This window comes from Lepidochelys olivacea, assembly GCF_965140295.1.
Source record: "Lepidochelys olivacea isolate rLepOli2 genome assembly, chromosome: 3".
NCBI lineage: Eukaryota > Metazoa > Chordata > Testudines > Cheloniidae > Lepidochelys > Lepidochelys olivacea.
The window spans coordinates 84,403,923-84,424,845 of NC_140413.1; the positions used below are offsets into that span (position 1 = coordinate 84,403,923).

The window sequence follows — 20,923 nt, forward strand, 5'->3', positions numbered from 1 at the left end:
TTAAAATTTATTGAATGACAGCCTTCTTTTTTTTGGGCAATCCTCTGTTGTGGAGTGGCTGGTTGGCCGGAGGCCCCCCCACCGCGTTCTTGGGCGTCTGGGTGTGGAGGCTATGGAACTTGGGGAGGAGGGCGGTTGGTTACAGAGGGGCAGCAGTGGCAGTCCGTGCTCCAGCTGCCTTTGCTGCAGCTCAACCATACACTGGAGCATTCTGGTTTGGTCCTGCAGCAGCCTCAGCATTGAATCCTGCCTCCTCTCATCACGCTGCCGCCACATTTGAGCTTCAGCCCTGTCTTCAGCCCGCCACTTACTCTCTTCAGCCCGCCACTTACTCTCTTCAGCCCGCCACCTCTCCTCCCGGTCATTTTGTGCTTTCCTGCACTCTGACATTATTTGCCTCCACGCATTCGTCTGTGCTCTGTCAGTGTGGGAGGACAGCATGAGCTCGGAGAACATTTCATCGCGAGTGCGTTTTTTTTTCTTTCTAAGCTTCACTAGCCTCTGGGAAGGAGAAGATCCTGTGATCATTGAAACACATGCAGCTGGTGGAGAGAAAAAAAGGGACAGCGGTATTTAAAAAGACACATTTTATAAAACAGTCGCTACACTCTTTCAGGGTAACCTTGCTGTTAACATTACATACATAGCACATGTGCTTTCGTTTCAAGGTCGCATTTTGCCTCCTCCCACCGCGTGACTACCCCCTCAACCTTCCCCCCTCCCTGTGGCTAACAGCGGGGAACATTTCTGTTCAGCCACAGGCAAACAGCCCAGCAGGAATGGGCTATACTGAGTGTCCCTGAAGAAAAGCACCCTATTTCAACCAGGTGACCATGAATTATCTCTCACTCTCCTGAGGATAACACAGAGAGAGAAAGAACGGATTTTGGTTGAATGCCAGCAAACATACACTGCAATGCTTTGTTCTACAGTGATTCCCGAGTATGTGTTACTGGCCTGGAGTGATAAAGTGTCCTACCATGAAGGACGAAATAAGGCTGCCCTCCCCAGAAACCTTTTGCAAAGGCTTTAGGACTACATCTAGGAGAACCGCAAATGCCAGGGCAAAGTAATCCTTTCACATGCTTGCTTTTAAACCATGTATAGCATTTTAAAAGGTACACTCACCAGAGGTCCCTTCTCCGCCTGCTGGGTCCAGGAGGCAGCCTTGGGTGGGTTCGGGGGGTACTGGCTCCAGGTCTAGGGTGAGAAACAGTTCCTGGCTGTCGGGAAAACCGGTTTCTCCGCTTGCTTGCTGTGAGCTATCATCTTCTTCGTCCCCAAAACCTGCTTCCGTATTGCCTCCATCTCCATTGAAGGAGTCAAACAACACGGCTGGGGTAGTGGTGGCTGAACCCCCTAAAATGGCATGCAGCTCATCATAAAAGCGGCATGTTTGGGGCTCTGACCCAGAGCGGCTGTTCGCCTCTCTGGTTTTCTGGTAGGCTTGCCTCAGCTCCTTCAGTTTCACGCGGCACTGCTTCGGGTCCCTGTTATGGCCTCTGTCCTTCATGCCCTGGGAGATTTTCACAAAGCTTTTGGCATTTCGAAAACTGGAACGGAGTTCTGATAGCACGGATTCCTCTCCCCAAACAGCGATCAGATCCCGTACCTCCCGTTCGGTCCATGCTGGAGCTCTTTTGCGATTCTGGGACTCCATCATGGTCACCTCTGCTGATGAGCTCTGCATGGTCACCTGCAGCTTGCCACGCTGGCCAAACAGGAAATGAGATTCAAAAGTTCGCGGTTCTTTTCCTGTCTACCTGGCCAGTGCATCTGAGTTGAGAGTGCTGTCCAGAGCGGTCAGAATGGAGCACTCTGGGATAGCTCCCGGAGGCCAATACCATCGAATTGTGTCCACAGTACCCCAAATTCGAGCTGGGAACGTCGATTTAAGCGCTAATCCACTTGTCAGGGGTGGAGTAAGGAAATCGATTTTAAGAGCCCTTTAAGTCGAAATAAAGGGCTTCACTGTGTGGACGGGTGCAGGTTTAAATCGATTTAACGTTGCTAAATTCGACCTAAAGTCCTAGTGTAGACCAGGGCTAAGGGTCTAGCTCTGATCCCACCCTGGTATAAATCAGGAGTAACTCCATAAAGTCAGTGGAGTAATAATGCTGTATAAATAGATCAAAATCTGGTCCTAAGACTCTAAAGCTGCCTGATTCCCATTTTCACAGAGTGAAAATCAAGTAACTTCCATTAATTTCAGCATATTTAAATCATCCCAGTATAATGATGCAACACAGAGGCCCATTGGTGGCAGCTGGCAAAGGTTTTGCTGTTCTGTAACAGCAACTCCTAACAGGCTTGACAAACTCACTATACTTAGCACACCTCTTTCATAGTATTTATCCATGAAGAAAATCATGTGAGGTCTTAAAAGAAAGCTAGTGCCCCATTGGTTATGAATATTGTCATAAAATGTACGTACATATACTATTTAAAAAGTTATGTATGTACACTAAAAATATGTTCTTAAAGTCTGTATTAAGGGAGAGTAGACAAACAGGTTTCTGCCAGACAAAGAATGTTCATTCACCTGTTTCTGTTGGTCCAGAGGTAAAGTAAGCATTGTAATAACAGGGGGGAGTCATTTACATACGAAGTCAACAGAAGGATGTGAAATCAATAGAAAAAACAAGAGACAGCGGTTCTATTGTCACTGAGGACAGACCAAGAACTTTAGGATATAAGCATAAGGCAAGGAGACACCCTTTTATCCTGCACCTTGGATAGACAGTGCATTTACATTCATAAAAATGGGATCTCAACCAGCTTTGGTAGGAAATGCTGAAAAAGCCTTTGGGTGAGATAAGACTGCTTTAGACAGGAGATTAGTATTAAGTTTAGTCTATAAAAAGCATGTACTTATTTTGTTTTATATGTAATCCTTCTATATCCATTCATAATCACTCTCTCTTTTATCTTGGTCTTTGATAATAAATTTATGAATGTTTTTGCTATAAACATATCTCAGTGCTCTGGTATTACACAAAGAGCAGATCCTGAGTTGAATTGTAGAAGCTGGTGTGTATAGTGTTCCCTAGGGGACAGCAGGCACAGTATTAATGTTAGTGTTCAGTAAATAAGGGCTGAACGCTACAGGGAAATGCTTGAAAGGGCTTGGGGACTGGGGTGCATCTACTGGTTACAGCTGTCAGGGAAAGTAAGGGCTGGCAGAGCCCTGAGGAGATTGTTTGGGTGGCTAACAGGCTGATGATGTCAAGGAGCTGACACCCAGTTAAGCACCAGAAAGTCTTTTTACTGCTGGAGGCAGGGGGGTAACAAGGTTTTTCACAGTCCTGGCCATCCTGAGAATCATCACAAATGAATATGTGGTATCAGTGGAAGCACAGAACCCATACTTAACATTTACCCATTATAGTGCTTCAAATTTTCAAAGCCCTTTTACAAGCATGAATGTTTGTAACATTCCTGTCAGGTAGGTTAAGTATTATCCTTATTTTACAAGTGGAGAAAATGGACACAGACAGGTGAAGCTGAAAATCATATAATAAGTCAGTGGCAGAGCCAGGATTACCAGTCAGAAAATCAACCCACTAAACCAGTCTGCCAGGAGAACTATGTTAATAACAAATAGAGAATAATTCTGACTGGTACAAGAAAGTCTGAAACCGCTGTTGAGATGTAAGTGATGAAAAGGAAGGAAAGAAAACTAACTAAACCTGAGAATACTTCAATGCAAATCCAGTTATTTACCTGAAGTTTGGATTATGCATGGTGTCAAGGTTCCTCCCTCACTCTGAACGCTAGGGTACAGATGTGGGGACCTGCATGAAAACCCCCTAAGCTTATCTTTACCAGCTTAGGTCAAAAAGTTCCCCAAGGTACAAAATATTCCACCCTTTGTCCTTGGATTAGCTGCTACCACCACCAAACAAATACTGGTTACCAAGGAAGAGCTGTTTGGAAACGTCTTTCCCCCCAAATACTTCCCAAAACCTTGCACCCCACTTCCTGGACAAGGTTTGGTAAAAAGCCTCACCAATTTGCCTAGGTGACTACAGACCCAGACCCTTGGATCTTAAGAACAATGAACAATCCTCCCAACACTTGCACCCCCCCCTTTCCTGGGAAATGTTGGATAAAAAGCCTCACCAATTTGCATAGGTGACCACAGACCCAAACCCTTGGATCTGAGAACAATGAAAAAGCATTCAGTTTTCTTACAAGACGACTTTTAATAGAAATAGGAGCAAATAGAAGTAAAGAAATCCCCTCTGTAAAATCAGGATAGTAGATACCTTACAGGGTAATTAGATTCAAAACATAGAGAATCCCTCTAGGCAAAAACTTAAGTTACAAAAAAGATAGACAGAAATAGTTATTCTATTCAGCACAATTCTTTTCTCAGCCATTTAAAGAAATCATAATCTAACACGTACCTAGCTAGATTACTTACTAAAAGTTCTAAGACTCCATTCCTGGTCTATCCCCGGCAAAGGCAGCATAAAGACAGACCCACAGACCCTTTGTTTCTCTCCCTCCTCCCAGCTTTTGAAAGTATCTTGTCTCCTCATTGGTCATTTTGGTCAGGTGCCAGCGAGGTTACCTTTAGCTTCTTAACCCTTTACAGGTGAGAGGAGTTTTCCCCTGGCCAGGAGGGATTTCAAAGGGGAAATCCTTTTACCCTTCCCTTTATATTTATGACACATGGTAAGATAAGGAAATTTAAATATACCTTCAAAAGTGGGTCCATAAATTGATTCACCACCGTCTCCTCTTCCAGCTGTTATGTCTGTATGTGATTAGACAAAAGTGACAGAATACAAATGTTCACCACTGGCATTAATTGGCACTTTCATTGGGCATTTCAACAGAGGTCAAGGACATGGGTCCTGATCCTGCAATTGATAATATGCAGGTGGACTGCTGCACCTGTATGGAACCTTGTTTGAATGCAACGGTCTCCACACAGGTGCAACAGTCTGCCTGCATGCTATCAACTGCAGGATTGGGGCCTTAGTGGAATTGCAGAATGAATTAATCTCTCGCTCCAAGAGGTGGTCTCCAGAAATAAGCAATCCATATATACTGTACAGTAAGAAACATATATATATATAAAAATAAATACCTTCTTGCTGCTGTGCTAATACAAGTACCTGCGTACCTAGTTTCCAGTGTTTAGTAAAATACTTCAAGAGTGTTGCTGGACTGAGGTACTAGTCTTAAGAAACAGATTTCAGTATATGAAAATGTGCCACAGTGAATACGCCCTGTATCCATAAATAATTACCTGTGCTTAGAATAAGGGATGATGAAAATAAGGATCTGATAATATAGCAAGTCAGGGCCAGCAAGCCTTCAGTAAACTCCCAGCCATTACACAAAGCTGACAAGTATAGGAAACATATAAAAACACAATTGAAAAGAGTTTGAAAAACAAAAAACAAACAGTTGTTAGTTTATTTAAACTCTTGTATGTGTCACTCAGGTAAAAGGAAATCCTCCTCAGAAGTAAGCCAATTATTTTAAGTTGCTCTTCTGGACCTCATATGTATCTCTATTAAATGAGTTACTTGGGGAAAGCAAAAAGGATGTCTTGGAAATCTGATCTTAAAACAGTATTAACTAAACAATGTTTGGAGGAGGAAGGAAACACAGGGAAGAGATGCAGGGAGGTGAGAGAAGAGAAACAGAGGAAGAACTGAAAGAAATCTCTTCAAACACACCTATGCTTATTTTTACTGCAATGCTGTTTTCTTGGATTACTCATCATTTACTAAGCTATTCTCCTAGATTCACAATGACACTTTTCATGCACAACCCCGATGTTCAAATATACTCCATGTCACCAAAACCTCTGGATATCTATGACTGGTTAAATACTTATGTAAAGTAACATCTATACAAAACACATAGGATGTTTCTTATGGATTTTCTCAGTGTTTAAATATTTCCAGCTAATTTCTTGCTAAGAGCCTTGTGAAAAACTTTTGGCTAATTAAACAAATAATAATAATATGGACTCTTGATTTCTTATCCATGGTTTGCCTATAATTAGGGAACAAGATCACCAAGAGAGAAGACACTGCTTTTTGTTGTATATACACCTCAGTTAAAACCTTGTCCATCACAAGTTGTTTAATCTCTAAATTCAGCTTTATTTTGTTGGACAAAATCTAATTTTCATGCTGATTATTCCATCCAAAATCAGAATTACACCAGATTTACAGAAGATGTTTTTAAACCCACCTCCTCCTTGTATCCAGCCATTTTTTACTAATCGATGAAAAACTGACTCTTTATAAGTAAGCTCCAGACCACTGCGAGAGGTCCCTGCTTCTCCTGTACACAAAGAGCGAAAATTCTCACAGGTTTTGGGGCACATATCAGAATAGAGCTGCAAAATGGAGGGAAGTAAGTTTGTAAATAACTTCAAAAGGAAAGATCCTGCAGCCCTTTCTCATGAGAATAAGAGCTGCAAGACAGGGCCTTATGTTTGCTCTTTTTTTTCTATATCTTACCTCAAATAACAAGGTGCCTGTGGGCTGCTCCTGAATAGCTATATCCAAGTACACAAACACATGCTGTTTAAATCAGGAAAAAAATCCAGTTTTAAAAAAAAGTGTCAAAATCTTTTAAGTGTTCACTATTCTGATGTAAGACAGTTTAGCTGCTCAGTAAAATGGTCTCAGGTTTCTTTTTATAATGAACATCTAAAATGGACCCATAATTAGGTATCAAAACAGCTTTTAGAAATAATAAAGTATTAGCTATATAATCTAGTATTTTGTTGAAACAAAAATATTCAGTAAGTTTCAGGTCATTCTTGGACAAAAAAAGACCATTATGTTGCACTAGGAGACATCAGGCTGGGCCCATTTCATCACTGGTGTAAGCAGGTGCAGGTTCACTGACACCTATGTAAGATCACAACCAATTAATCCATAAAAAGAAAAGGAGTACTTGTGGCACCTTAGAGACTAACAAATTTATTTGAGCATAAGCTTTCGTGAGCTACAGTTCACTTCTAGCTGTGGCTCACGAAAGCTTATGCTCAAATAAATTTGTTAGTCTCTAAGGTGCCACAAGTACTTCTTTTCTTTTTTTGAATACAGACTAATACGGCTGCTACTCTGAAATTAATCCATAATAACACTGACTACTATACCAAATGGAATTATTTTGCTGGATGGCTGATCACTGGTCAGATATAAGGAGGTAAATAATTAAATTCCAGTCAGCAAGAAGCAAACTTAATAATTCAGCATTTTTTAGGATAAACTGATCTCTGATAGGAAAAATTTTTAAAAAAATTGTATGACAACTGAATTAGATTTTCCAGAAACATTGACAAAAATTAACCCATTAATCAAACATCATAGTGTTTGCAAAAGCATTGAAAAGTTCAGCTGCTTATCTGAAACTTATCTGGACATCCTGGATGAAACCATGGCCCCACTGAAGTCAGTTTTTGCCACTGACTTTGATGGAGCCAGGATTTCACCCCTTGAGGGTATGTCTACATAGCAGCTGGAAGCAAGCCTCCCAGCTCAGGTAGACAGACTCACGCTAGTGGGGCTTGAATTAGTTCACTAAAAATAGCAGTATGGACACTCAGGCATCTCAGGTTGGAGTTTGGGCTGCCAAGCCTAGGGAGTTGTGTGGACTTGAGAGCCCAAGCGGCAGCCTGAGCTGCAACATCCATATTGCTATTTTTAGCCCGCTAGCTAAAGCCCTGCTAGGATGAGTCTATCTACCCAGAGCGGGAGGCTTGCTCCCAGCTGCAGTGTAGACATATTCTGAGTCTACAAAACTGGTCTGGAAATCTCAAGAAAATAGGTTTACTCAAGATATTTGTAGCACTTTTGATTTTGGTCCTAGCTGAAATTTCACAAGAACATTCCTTTCTTTGGCATTTCAGCAGTTTTCATTCCAGTTCTGACCAGAAACAACTTAGCTCTATTCTGTCTATATTCCCTGGCTGCTGAGAGGTGACATTCTCTCCTTCCTCTTTGCTGCTAGTAGGAGGTGGCTTTCCACAATTTCCCTCCCCTCTTGGCTACTGGGAGAAACAAAATCTCCCATCTCCTTTCTCTATTCCCTGGGTATGGAGAGAACTCTTCTTTTCCTTAACTCTGGTGGGATTCCAGTGATTATTTCTCTTTGCTGTACCTTCCATGTGGTGGTGGGAGGGAGGAGAGGAACTAGGCACTACAGTGCAGTTGTCTCCTTTCATTTCTTGTTGGGTTTGCCATTTTGCCCAGTAAGCAAAAGGTAGGGCAGAGAGCACAGGCACGGAAGGCAGTCCTTTAGTATGACAGCAGCGTGAACTTCACTGTAAGTCTGTGGTCTTAGACACAGAGTGCAAATCAAGAAGTCAAAAACTGAGTGGCAACCATACTGCAGATTTATATGGATGGATCTAAGAAGTCATGTCTAGAAAGTATCAATGCCTCTTATCCTCTCCCCAAGACCCCACTACCCACCAAATCGCAAGCAAACAAGCAACCCATTGATAAATCACATCAAATAATTACAGTTCCATAGCTTATAACTGGTAACAGACCCTACAATTTCCTTTTAGAAACCAGTGTAACTTGCCTTGCTATTTTGCATATGTTTGGTGTAAAAATCCTCAGTAATAGCTTGGTAAAGTGCCACAGGTTTAAAATCTTGGTAGTTCCACTTGTCATAAGCCCACTTGAGCAGTTCTTGTTCACTTCCCAGCAGTTGGCCATCAATAAAACACATCACGCTGGAGGGATACTCCCAGGTTTCACCTTTCAGTTCCTGAATTTAGAAGAAAAAACGAACATCTGCAGGAATTACACTTTGGATTTAGTACAGAAGCAGTCAGTAATACAGACTCAGACTCCATGCTGATGAATGTGATATAAATGCCGAGTTAGATGGATTTATTTTTTTCGTTTTACTTGTTAGGTATTTATGCTTTCCCTTCCCAAACTCCAGCCCTCCTAAGAACACCATCATGAAAAATAAAACATAGGAATCATTCAACTATATTTTGCAACTTCTCCTGAAATCAGGAATAAATGTCCGAAAGCTATAGAAGGCTTTCCAGAATCCTGTTATAACAGAACATGATCATAAAAACAAATTATTCTGGTTTCACATTTGGGTCAGCTTGGAGGTTTGCTTTGGCAAAACCCATTCACCAAACTAGGTGTAACCTCTATAGTTACCTATAATTAATCAAGGATTCCCCAAGGGAAGCAAGGGCTCTAAACCACATTTCAGCATGCTCATATGTAATTGTTGAGTCTTGAGGGCTGTAATTATACTGATTTTTTTAATGAGATTCTCCCACCATTGCTTTAGCACTTATGCAGTTTCATCAGTGCAAGTAACGGTGAGAGTGCTGCACTTCAGGCTGGCTAAAATGCATGGTGATGGGGGTTGAGTGGAGTAGGTAAGGGTTGTAGTTTGCCAGGCTGGATGGTGAAGCTATAGGTGTTGGAGGCAGCTGGTGGCAATAAGAACCGGGGGGGGGAGTGGGTTGGAGGTGACATGGGGGCACAAGGGAAAGAGTTTTGGGACAAGGGCTGCGGGGGGGGGGGGGCAGGCATAGTAGTGCTCCGCCTGCATAGCTACAAGCTCCTGTATCGAGTCCGCTTGGCGCTCCATAATGCTTAGCAGCCGCTCTGTGCTTTGGTGCTGGTGATCTGCATTCTGCTGGCGGACCCTCCTTTCTCTCTCCCACCACTCCTGTGCTTTTTGATTTTCATTAAGGGACTGCTGCATTACTTCATGCAGCATGTCCTCTTTGCTTCTACGTGGTCTCTTCCTAATTCTTTGGCGTCTTTCGGCCGGTGATAACACGGATGGCTGAGATCTCAAGGTTGTATCTGTAAAGCCAAAATGCAACACTTAACAGAGGCAGCATTGTTCACACCAGACAAAGCAATAATTCACCCGTACTTAAAGACAAGCACAGTGTACACAATAGCAGAAACTGCCCATCCCAAAGCGAGCACACACAACCCACAGGAGCCCTAAAATGGTGAGTAAGCACAGGGGTAAGGAGGACTGATTGTTTCACAGCTGTTCTGTCCTCTGGGTTTCTGTGCCTTGGGGAGAGCTAACAGCTGCAGGGGGCCCCCATATTTAACACTGTCCCCACATTTTCCCCATGAGTTCATTCTGGAAGATATCTCACTGCTGAGGGTGAACTGGGAAGGAAGGGAGGGTCTTCTACTACAATGTAGCTTCCACCCTGGCCCATATGCAGCTTGCTGTGTGCAGCAATGGTCCCCCTGCCTCATGGCACAGTGGCGCATGTTAGCCTGACTGGGACAAGGAACACAGCAGCTCTCCCAAGGAACCTTAGGGGATTGGAACACATGACTTATGAGGAGAGGCTGAGGGCACTGGGATTGTTTAGTCTGCAGAAGAGAAGAATGAGGGGGGATTTGATAGCTGCTTTCAACTACCTGAAAGGGGGTTCCAAAGAGGATGGATCTAGACTGTTCTCAGTGGTAGCAGATGACAGAACGAGGAGTAATGGTCTCAAGTTGCAGTGGGGGAGGTTTAGGTTGGATATTAGGAAAAACGTTTTCACTAGGAGGGTGGTGAAACACTGGAATGCATTACCTAGGGAGGTGGTGAAATCTCCTTCCTTAGAAGTTTTTAAGGTCAGGCTTGACAAAGCCCTGGCTGGGATGATTTAGTTGGGGATTGGTCCTGCTTTGAGCAGGGGGTTGGACTAGATGACCTCCTGAGGTCCCTTCCAACCCTGATATTCTGCACAAGCACATTGCCCACTTCTGCATGAGACCTTTGAAGGGATCACTGAGGCCGATTACCGTGATGTGAGAGATCACAACAATGCCCTATTCTGCATCTAGGCATGCATGCTGCCCTAACCCTTCTCGCACCAAAAGCCCACACCGTATAACTTCCTTCCCAAAATAAAAGCCACTTACTGGGCACCTCCTCTGGTGTTTGTCCTTCCCCAAGCACTGGCCGCTGTGACTGGCTACCTTCCTCCTGGCTTGAGAACAGCTCTTGGCTGCATGCATCTAGGGATGACGGGGTGTCTCCCTCCTCCTCAGCACCCTTGCTCCTGGTTTCCTCCTCCTGCCTTGTTGAACTGGGCTCTGAAGTGTCCATGATGGTCCTCGGAGTGGAGGTGGGGTCGCCCCCAAGTATCGCGTCCAACTCTTTGTAGAAACAGCAGGTCACAGGGGCAGCACTGGAGCGGCTGTTTGCCTCACAGGCTTTGTGGTAGGCATTCTGCAGCTCCTTCACTTTAACCCTGCACTGCAGTGCGTCCCGGACATGGCCCCTTTCCATCATGTCCCTTGATATCTGCCCAAAGGTATCATAATTCCTATGGCTGGAGCGCAGCTGGGACTGGACAGCTTCCTCCCCGCAAACACTGATGAGGTCCAGCACCTCACCATTGCTCCATACTGGGGATCGCCTGGCGCGTGAAGGCATAGTCACCTGGAAAGATTCGCTGAGAGCACTCCACCCCTAGCTGAGCAAACAGGAAGGGGATTTTCAAAATTCCCAGATAATTTAAAGGGTGGGTCTGATGGTTGGTTACCTGAAGGCAGGTTAGTAGAGTTCAAAGTGATGACCAGAGTGGCTAGAACAGGCATTGTGGGACATTTCTGGAGGCCGATCTGAGCGCATTAACGGTGGCACCCAGCCGGGACGCAGGAAGCGTTATGCTTCTCATCAAGGTGGATTACCAGAAGCATTCCAGCCGTGGAGTCTGGGATTTCTACGTGCCTTGCCAGTGTGGACGCGTCGTGAGTTAGGGCGCCCAGGGCTGCTTTTTTGCACTCTAACTCGCAAGTGTAGCCATACCGTCATCAGCATAGACAGGGCCTAGGGTGGGCTTGTCTACTCAGTGAGTTAGCATGCAGCAAGCCAGGGTATGAATCTATAGCACACCAGCTTGCCATGCACTGACTTGACACAGGGACACTGCTACTATGCATTAAAAGTGCTGGTGGCAGCGTCCGCATGGCAAGTTTGTGCACAGGACATTCATGTCCCTGCTTGCCTTTCATTAACTCATCAAATGAGACAAAGGGCTTGCCTCCATGAACAGTGATGCCATATAGCAGCATATGCAACCCAAAAATCATAACACAAAAAATTAACAGCCAATTCTGCTCTTGGATATGTGTCTGCAATTTGTACTGATTTTAAGGACCCCAAGGCTGTTATACCACACACATCATTAACATATTTAAGACTCTAAATAGATTAGACTGGAACAGAGGTTGCCCCTATGTTCGTTGACCTTAGTTGCAATTTTGGCAACTGTAATGATTGAGCGATTTTTGGCCATTGGAACAAGCATCTATATGGTAGATATGTAAGGACCCTATTAGGCGAGTCAGATTTTTCATTATTTTTTTTTAGGATTTAACAAATTATTAATAAGAATAAAGATTATATTGATGAGGGCTCTCTTATCTTTCAGAATTAGCTTTATTATAGGAATTAACCCGGAGACTCGAGATACAGAGAAAAAATTGCCTAAATATCTAAGCACTCTCTTTTTAAACATGATTCATTAGATTGTGATAGTGAAATGTATTAGAGGGCAAAGACAAACCTAGCTGGTAAGGATGTAGGGTAAATTCAGTCCTGGTGAAAGCAGGCACAATTCAAGTGTCTTCACTATAATGCTACTCACTTACGCCAAGGCTGAATTTGGCCCCTAGCTTCCATATACAGCATATTAGCAACACTGTGGTAATAAGTGTTGCCTACAAGACCTCTGAAGTCTTAATTTCAATGAAAAGTCTTCAAAATACTGCTTATCTTTTGTAAAAATTCCAGTTCAAAGAGGGGCTAGATTGGTAATGGTAAACAGAGTTCAGAATAGTGTGGGTCCTCTATATAGCAGGGAAGGAAAGCTAAGAACTGATGATCTCAAGAGGTCTGATATGTTTAATGCATATTTTGCTTCAATCTCCATTAAAAGGGTAAATGGTGACTAAAGACTAATATAATTAATATTAACAACAATGGGCAAGGAACAGAAGACAAAATAGGGAAAGAATAGGTTAAAGAATATTTAGAGAAGATAGGTTTATTCAAGTTGGCAGGGCCTGATGAAATTCAACCAAGGGTACTTAAGGAACTAGCTGAAGCAATCTTGGAATTTTAGCAATTATCTGATAACTCAGAGGACAGGTGAGATTCCAGAGGACTGGAGAAGGGCAAACAAAGTACCTCTCTTTAAAAAGGGGAACAGAAGAGCCAGGGCATTGTAGACCAGTCTGACTAATTTTGATATCTGGAAAGATACTGGAATCGTCTAAATTTACTTGATCCTGCCTCAACACAGGGGGCAGGACTAGATGACCTCTCGAGGTGCCATCCAGTTCTACATTTTTATAATTCTATGATATAGAGGACCCCCCACCCCCAATACAGTTGAATTCTTAGTGGCAGATTTAGCAGAAATGCCAAAAACAGAATGGATGCGCAAGGAGGCCTATTCTATTCAACCCTAGAAGTGGTCTCCTCAGACTAGGATCCAGGCACATTGGCAGGCCAATCTGGGGAAGTTTGCACTTGCTACTGCAACTGCTGTAAATACAGGACTTGGCTTTCAAATGCTTCGCAATGCTATATATACCTTCTGCAAGCATTACAAATACTGTATATTTAAAATAAAGTTTCCACAGAGAAAAGGACAGACCATTGCCCTCCTCCTTTGGACTAGTCCTACCTTAGTTTTCTTCCCAAATCAAACAAAATACCTGTTTATTTTATGTTTCTGCACCAACCAAATGGTATCCTGAACAGAACTTGGAGAAGGTATAGAACACCTTTATCTTTATCTACTGTATAGAAGATAGCTTTCGCTTGACAAATCAGAGCTAAATCGAGGTAATTCAAGCACAATTCACTTTGGGGGAAAAAAAAAGGCACCTTTTTTTTCTCCTGTAAATATTCATGCCATGCAAATTCTAGCAGAGGAAGCACTGCAGGCTCTGCAATCTTGGTTGGAAAATTCAGCCTCAGAGCCTAGATTTTCAAAATAAAAGAAATATTTACTTACAGGCAGTTTACCTGAAAAATTCTCATTATATTTTGTATTCTCTTAACTAAACAGATTAGGATCCAGGCACTATGTTTTAGTTTATTTCATGGCAGTTTTTTCACACGTATAACATAGCTCCCGACAGTTACATAAGACTACACAAACTGTTTTAAATTAGTATTTTAAACTTAAGAGGTTTTTTAGCATTTGCAAAAGCGGCTGCTTTCCAAACATTAACTAGTTATACTCACACTACCCCAATTAGGGAGGGAGGATAAGCAGATGGGGAAACTGCCACAGAGACATTATGTGTCTGAGCATCATCAGTTGCTCTCGACTTCATAGGGAGTTGCAAATGCTAAGCATCTTGCAAGATCATTCCCAAAGCCATAAGTGAATCAGGAGCACAGTGAGGATTAGAACTTGGGAGATCCTGAATTCTAGTTCTTGTTGCCTCTATCATTTTATGAACAGTACAGTAGAAGTTAGATATGGAACATTCCCATTAGGCCATTTAGGCTCATCTCCTGGAGTGCAGAATTTTTTCCACAAGTATATCTTCTAGACCTTTATTCAGGCTGGTTTGCAGTGTCTCAATAATAATTTGTATTTCTATACTACCCTCCATCTAAGAATCTCAAAATGTATTACAAACATGAACAAATTAAAGGTCTAGATCCTGCAGTGCTTTACACAGATCATGGCCCTACAGCCAGGGTAGCTGGGCACTGGGGAATCATCCCAGTGTAGGAGGGTTCTACTCAGCCCCCACTCTCTGTTCCCGCATTAGCGTTTGTGGCCAGGGAAAAATGAACATGGACAGGGTGTACCTTTCCGCCACAGCTGTATCTGCAGCTGGTATATTTAGGCTGCTCTAAATAAAGATGAGGGACAAGCTCAGCAGCCAGCCTGTTTAGGATTAGAGTAACAAAAGGTCACATTTGCACATCTCATCCTAAACTGCACTGCGTGCTGCTCGGATATGACCAAGGACCTGGATCTAAATCTCCCAACACCCCAGTAAGGTAGGTATTTTTACTCTCATTTTACAGTAGGGGAAATTGAAGCACAAGAAAAGGTTAACTGACTTGCCTAGGGTTGCAGAGCAAGTCAGATGATGTTTCATTATATTTTAAATCCTGTGTGGCATCACAATATGCAATAAATACTTTAGAACAAACAATTGAAGGATCCCAAGTACCACATGCTTGACAACAAAAAACTGTATGACCAATAAGTAGTTCCCTTCACATTGGTATCATTATAAATGCATACATGAGATTAATTTATAAACTCTAAAAGAGAACCAAATGTGGAATTTTAAATCTTAATTTCATAAAAATATCTAGGACCACAGACAGTCTTCTAATTTGCTTTGTATTTGATTTTAACAATAATGCCGGCCACAATTTTTGCAATCTCCTGTCCCTAGAGCCCCTAGGAAGCAGAAACAGAAAGGAAGAATTTCAAACTGTGCTTTCTTCTGCTTCAACAATGGCCTGGGAGGAGTTACCTCTGCTGTACACTTCGCCACGTGGAACACAGGCTCTTTGAGAAACCCAACCACCGTCAACTGCTGCAATTGCAGGGGACCCATGGCACCCTCACCCGACCGCACACACAGTCTCCTGGTTTTTCCTCCTTTGGTTGCTGCTGCTCTGCTGGCTGTCCAGCCTCTCTCCAGGTCAGCTGGAGGAGGGAGTGTAAACAGAATTCTGCTCACCATAGCAACTCCAATCACAGGGCTAGTGCTCTGCAGCTTCAAGTTGTACTACAAGCCTTACAGATAGAAACTCCGCCTGCACATACATATACACATCCTAGTGCTGTGCAGGGAGGAGGGATTGTTTATGAGTGCACCACTTTCACTGGGCATTTTATTAACACAGTGCTAGATCTTTAACTGCATCCTACATTGGTCTCCTTGGGTGGAGTTTACAAATGTGCCAAAGTGACTGAGGTGCACAACACATAGCTAGGATAGTCCATCAGCAAATGAAATAAAAAAAATAGTACCACGATGGACACACACACACAAAAATGAAAAGGTAAATAAAGACAAATCAATAGAAATAGAATGTTTACTTTTTCTTCCCATGAGAGAGAGACACCTCCTACTAAAACCTCTACCCATAATTAAAACAGACCCACTTATGGACGTTAGGTGACTATATGGGTATGTGCACCCACCTTTTACTATTTGGACAGTTAAATTCAAATCATCTTTTAGAAGTCAAACAAGAAAATTTACCTGTCTTAAGTATTTATATCGCTTCTATTATCATGGTATCTAAGTGCTTCTATGAGGTGTGTTCATTTCACAATGGCCTGGAAAGGGTTAATGTGGCCTATCAAATTTCTTAGCCCCTTTGAACCACACCTGAGGGGAGTCAGGCTTGAGAGGCAAACACTGACTGAGGATTGAGCCCAGTGGCAGGAGCAGGCAGGGCTGGCATAAGACCAGCAAGCAAGGATAGGAGGTGGCTACAGAATGGAAGTATGCAGTCACTCTCTGGACTTAAGAGCAGGAAAAGGTGGAAAGCCAGGAAGGAAGCAGTCCTGGGAAGAAGGGTTTATGCAGAGGGGTGGTGGAGAAAGAAGCTTGATAGAGGTGGACTAGGAGGCAACCTAGGGAAAAAGCAATAGGGTAGAGCAAACCTTGGCTGTTGACTGAATGGTCCCTCGGCTGGAATGCACAGTGGGCAGGCCTGAGTTCCCTTACCAGTCATTCAGGAAGTGGCATACCCTTGAATTGGGGGACTACTGAAAACTATAGCTGGACAGACAGTCCAGTAAGACTTTGATAGGAGTGTTGGAAGGATTCATTAGCTAATATTTATACTAGATTTTGAAACTGTAAAGTTCTGTTTGAGACCTTGTCTGCACTACATATGATTTGCCAGTATAGCAATATCAGCAGTGCCTCCTAGTGTAGATGCTGCATATGCCAACAGAATGCATAGTACATAGCTATGTGGTATAATAAAACCTCAGGCTGGCCAGATTGATAATTATAAACTGTACCTCCTGACAGAAGATTCAAAGTTAGAAAGAAGGAAGAGAATTCACAAATTGTAAGAGGACTGCCAAATAGTGAGTCCTCAATTTTCTCAGATCACTGTCAGGGACTAGGCACAGTGATTAAGCTGGTATCATGTGCTGATATTCTCCTAATTGCAATAATCAGGCTCATATGTCCATGCCGATAATGTTAGTTTCAAAGGCTGCCACAAGGTCTAGTTCACAGATTCAAATAAGGCCGGAATGGATCCTATGATCCTCTAGGAGTCTGACCTCCTGATAGCATAGGCTGTTGAACTTCGCTCAATTAATTCCAGTTGGAACTACAACATATCTTTCAGAAAAACATCCAATCTTGATTTAAAGACTTCCAGTGATGGAGAATCTGCCACAATCCTTGCTAAATTTTCCAACGGTAAATTATCCCCATTATTAAAAACTTGTGCCTCATTTCTGGTCTGAATTTGTCTAGCTCGGGTGGACAAACCATGGCCCATGTCTGGCCCACGTCTGGCCCACCAAGAGCTTTTAATCCAGCCGTTGAGCTCCATTCCCCTGCTCTGGGTTGGTGGCTTGCCCTGCTTCAGTGCGCCTGGAAGGCCCTGTGCCCTGCTCCCTGGCAGGCGCTGTGCTGGCGGAACGGGACAAGCCCCCAACCCAACTCCATGGCCGGAGCAGGACAATGGAGCTCAAGGGCCAGATTAAAAGTTTATTTGAATAGCTCTTCTTCAGAGTTAAACTGATTAACAACATTGTTTAATTATGTTTTACTTTGTGGCAATAACCAAAATATAATCAAACTATTTTAGCTTCAGTCAAATGGAGAAACACTGATGATTTGACAAAGCTAATTACAAATCATAAAGAAATCATCAATAAATGTGAAAAAACAACCAAACTTTTACATAGTGCAGTACACCGAAAAGTTTTAGCTAACATAAAATGTGTGTTCAGACAGGAGCAAAATTGTGTGGTAAAATCAATAAACAGCTCAGTAATGTAATTTTTTAACAGTACATTGTTCAACAGAATTATTTTAATAGTGTTGATTTTGAAACAGACTTGTGTTGTCCCTGTTTGAACATGAATAATTTTGTGAGCATTTATGGCCCGCCATACAATTTCCATACCCAGATGTGGCCCTCAGGCCAAAAAGTTTGCCCACCCCAGTCTAGCTTCACCTTCTAGCCATTAGATCTTGTTATATCTTCATCTGTTAGACTGAAGATCCCTCTCATCAAATTTCTGTTCCCCATACTTGTATATTGTGAACAAAATACCCCTTAAACTTCTTCGTTAAGCTAAACAGATTGACATGCATCTTTTACTATAATGCATGTTCGCCAATCCTTTAGTCATTCTCATGGCTCTTCTCCAAACTCTTCTTGAATTGTGGGCATCAATGCTGGGGGGAATTCTGCACCAAAAAACCTAAAAATTCTGTATGCAATATTTTCAAATTCTGCAAAATTTTGCATATTTTGTCAAACACATCACATCACACCAGTTGCAATTATTTTTTGTCATTTATTTCAAAATACCCGTCAGCAAGTATGTCTAATAATAGAGACAACAAAGATTCAGAAAATGTTTTTTGACAAATAGATTCCTTACTAGGCATATTAATACAGAACTCTGAGTAATAATTCATTTAAACTTCAATACAGAACCATATTTCTCTCACCCCTCAGAAGCAGTGCAAAGGTTTTGTAGAGTCAGGGGTAATGGAGGAGCTGAGGGAGAGAAAAGTAATTGCTGGTAAGGAGTCTGGGTGTGAACTTGGAAGGTGGTTGGGTGGGAGTGGGAAAAGTATGGAACAGGTTTGTTTGGTTTTTTTGGGGGGGGGAGGGAGGGGAAGAGAAACAGGACTATTAGGGAGCTTCCCCCATGCAGTCCCTGGCTGACCCCTACCCTCTCCCATTCAGTCAGGCGCATCTGCCCCATCCCCATGTATCCCTGCACCCCGATTGTCCTTGTACCCCTGTCCACGTGTCCCTCCACCCTCACTCCCTCCATCCACGTGTCCTTCCACTCCCACCGCCCTGTTCCTGTGTCCCTGCAGCCCATGTGTCTCTCTGCCCCTACTCAGCCACTGCTGATTCCTTGTAGCTCCGCACCACCTCTGCCCATGTGACCCTGCATCTTCACTTCCATTCAGCTCCTGCCCCGGTCTGTCCTCCCCCAGTAGCCCTTATGAGCCTGTCTGACCCCTCAGCAGCCCCACGCTGTCTGTCTCCCCATAGCCCCTGTCTCCTGACCTGGCCCGACAAGTGTTGTGAAGAAGGCAGGCTCCTTCTCTTCCCTAGCTGGCTGGGAGCAGCTGCTGTGTTTAGTGCCACAGTGCCCACAGTGGGCAAAAGGCAGAACTGCAGAAGTTATTTTTTGCTGGGAGCTGGTGCTCTGTTCTAGCACCACAGCACCCTCTGGTGGGCAAAAGACAGAACTGCAGCAACATTCCAGCAGAAGCTTTTTTCTGTGCAAAAAGTTAAAAAAATGCTTGGCTCACTAATTATGCCCACACGCAGTGGCACCAAATTCCCCCAAGAGTAACTAGAGCTGGACACAATATTCCGGCAGCAGCTGCACCAATGCCAATACAGAGGTAAAATAACTCAACATTCCCTTGTTTGTACATCCAAAGATTGTATTATCCCTCCTGGCCCCAGCCTCGCATTCAGTTAATTATCCACCATGGCCCCCAAGTGCTTTTGAGAGACATTGCTTCCCAAGATAGTCCCCCATCCTGCTAGTAGGGCCCTACCTTCTTTGTTCCTAGATGTATACAATTACATTTAGCTGTATTAAAATGTATATTTGCTTGTGCCCAGTTTACCAATCCCAATCACTCCATATTAGTGATCTGTCCTCTTCATTATTTACCACTCCACCAATATCTGTCATTTGCAAACTTGCAGTAAATGTTTTTTTTCCCAGGTCATTGATGAAAATGTTAAATAGCATAGGGCCAAGAACCAAACTCTGTAGGATCTCACTAGAAACACACCTGCACAGTGACAGTTTCCCATTTACAATTATAGTGGGGCCTATCATTCAGCAAGTTTTTAATACATTTACTATGTGCCATGTTGATTTTATATCAGTCTAGTTTCTTAAACAAAACGTTGTGCAGTAGCAAGTCAAATGCCTTAAAGAAATCCAAGTAAATTACATTGACATTACCTTTAGCAAATTTGTAATCTCATACAAAAAGCTGGGTTGAGAAGATCTATATTCCACAAAACCACATTGATTGGTGCGCAGAAGGGCATACGTTAACTTGAAATGGTTTGTTATGAGATGTTGTTATAGGATAACTTAAGAGAAATTCATAGAATCATAGAATCTCAGGGTTGGAAGGGACCTCAGGAGGTCATCTAGTCCAACCCCCTGCTCAAAGCAGGACCAATCCCCAATTTTTGCCCCAGATCCCTAAATGGCCCCCTCAAGGATTGAACTCTCAACCCTGGGTTTAGCAGGCCAATGCTCAAACCACTGAGCTATCCCTCCCCCCTCAAATTGTATTATGAGGTATGTTGTGGGATGAATACCAAAACAAATATGCCACTGGGTACATGGAGACACAGAGGCTTGGACACCTAGATGGAAGCTCCATCAAGACCTCTCATTTGGAACTCTGGGGTATCTGAAGTTGAAATATCCTCAGACTGACTTCTGAGGAGATGAACAGCATGATCAGAGAGGCAGTCATGGAATTAGGAAGGGAAGCACCGTTGGGCTTTTATAAGAAAACACTTTCCTCAGTGGAATAAGAAGGAGAAGGGTGACTGAACCGAATTGTTTAATATGGTTAAATACAAGTTTAGTAGTTTTTCAAACCCAGAAGACAGAGAGTCAGTCAGTGCGTTCTGAAGAGATGCAAGACCTTTGAAATAAAGT

General features: G+C 43.0%; 3 protein-coding genes across 3 annotated transcripts in view; all 3 read right to left on the minus strand.

Moving 5' to 3' along the window:
- LOC311518857 (uncharacterized protein) lies at positions 1 to 1,711 on the minus strand (the record flags this gene model as incomplete). Its single annotated transcript, XM_084624925.1, has 2 exons — positions 1,129 to 1,711; positions 1 to 542 (listed from the first exon to the last, which is right to left on the minus strand). The coding sequence occupies exons 1-2, from the start codon at positions 1,688 to 1,690 to the stop codon at positions 1 to 3; spliced, it is 1,104 nt and encodes a 367-aa protein (XP_084481051.1). The 5' UTR covers positions 1,691 to 1,711.
- Positions 1,712 to 8,614: 6,903 nt separating this feature from the next.
- ZBTB24 (zinc finger and BTB domain containing 24) overlaps positions 8,615 to 20,923 on the minus strand; it is a 35,600-nt gene continuing 23,291 nt past the window's right edge. The window contains exon 9 of the mRNA XM_084624326.1: positions 8,615 to 8,760. Within this exon, the coding sequence (XP_084480452.1) occupies positions 8,747 to 8,760 (14 nt within the window). The 3' untranslated portion in view covers positions 8,615 to 8,746. The remainder of the gene's footprint in view (positions 8,761 to 20,923) is intronic.
- Positions 8,985 to 12,276, minus strand: LOC311518324 (uncharacterized protein; the record flags this gene model as incomplete). Its single annotated transcript, XM_084624049.1, has 3 exons — positions 10,914 to 12,276; positions 9,571 to 9,836; positions 8,985 to 9,056 (listed from the first exon to the last, which is right to left on the minus strand). Exons 1-3 carry the CDS (start codon positions 11,428 to 11,430, stop codon positions 8,985 to 8,987), a joined length of 855 nt encoding a protein of 284 aa, XP_084480175.1. The 5' UTR covers positions 11,431 to 12,276.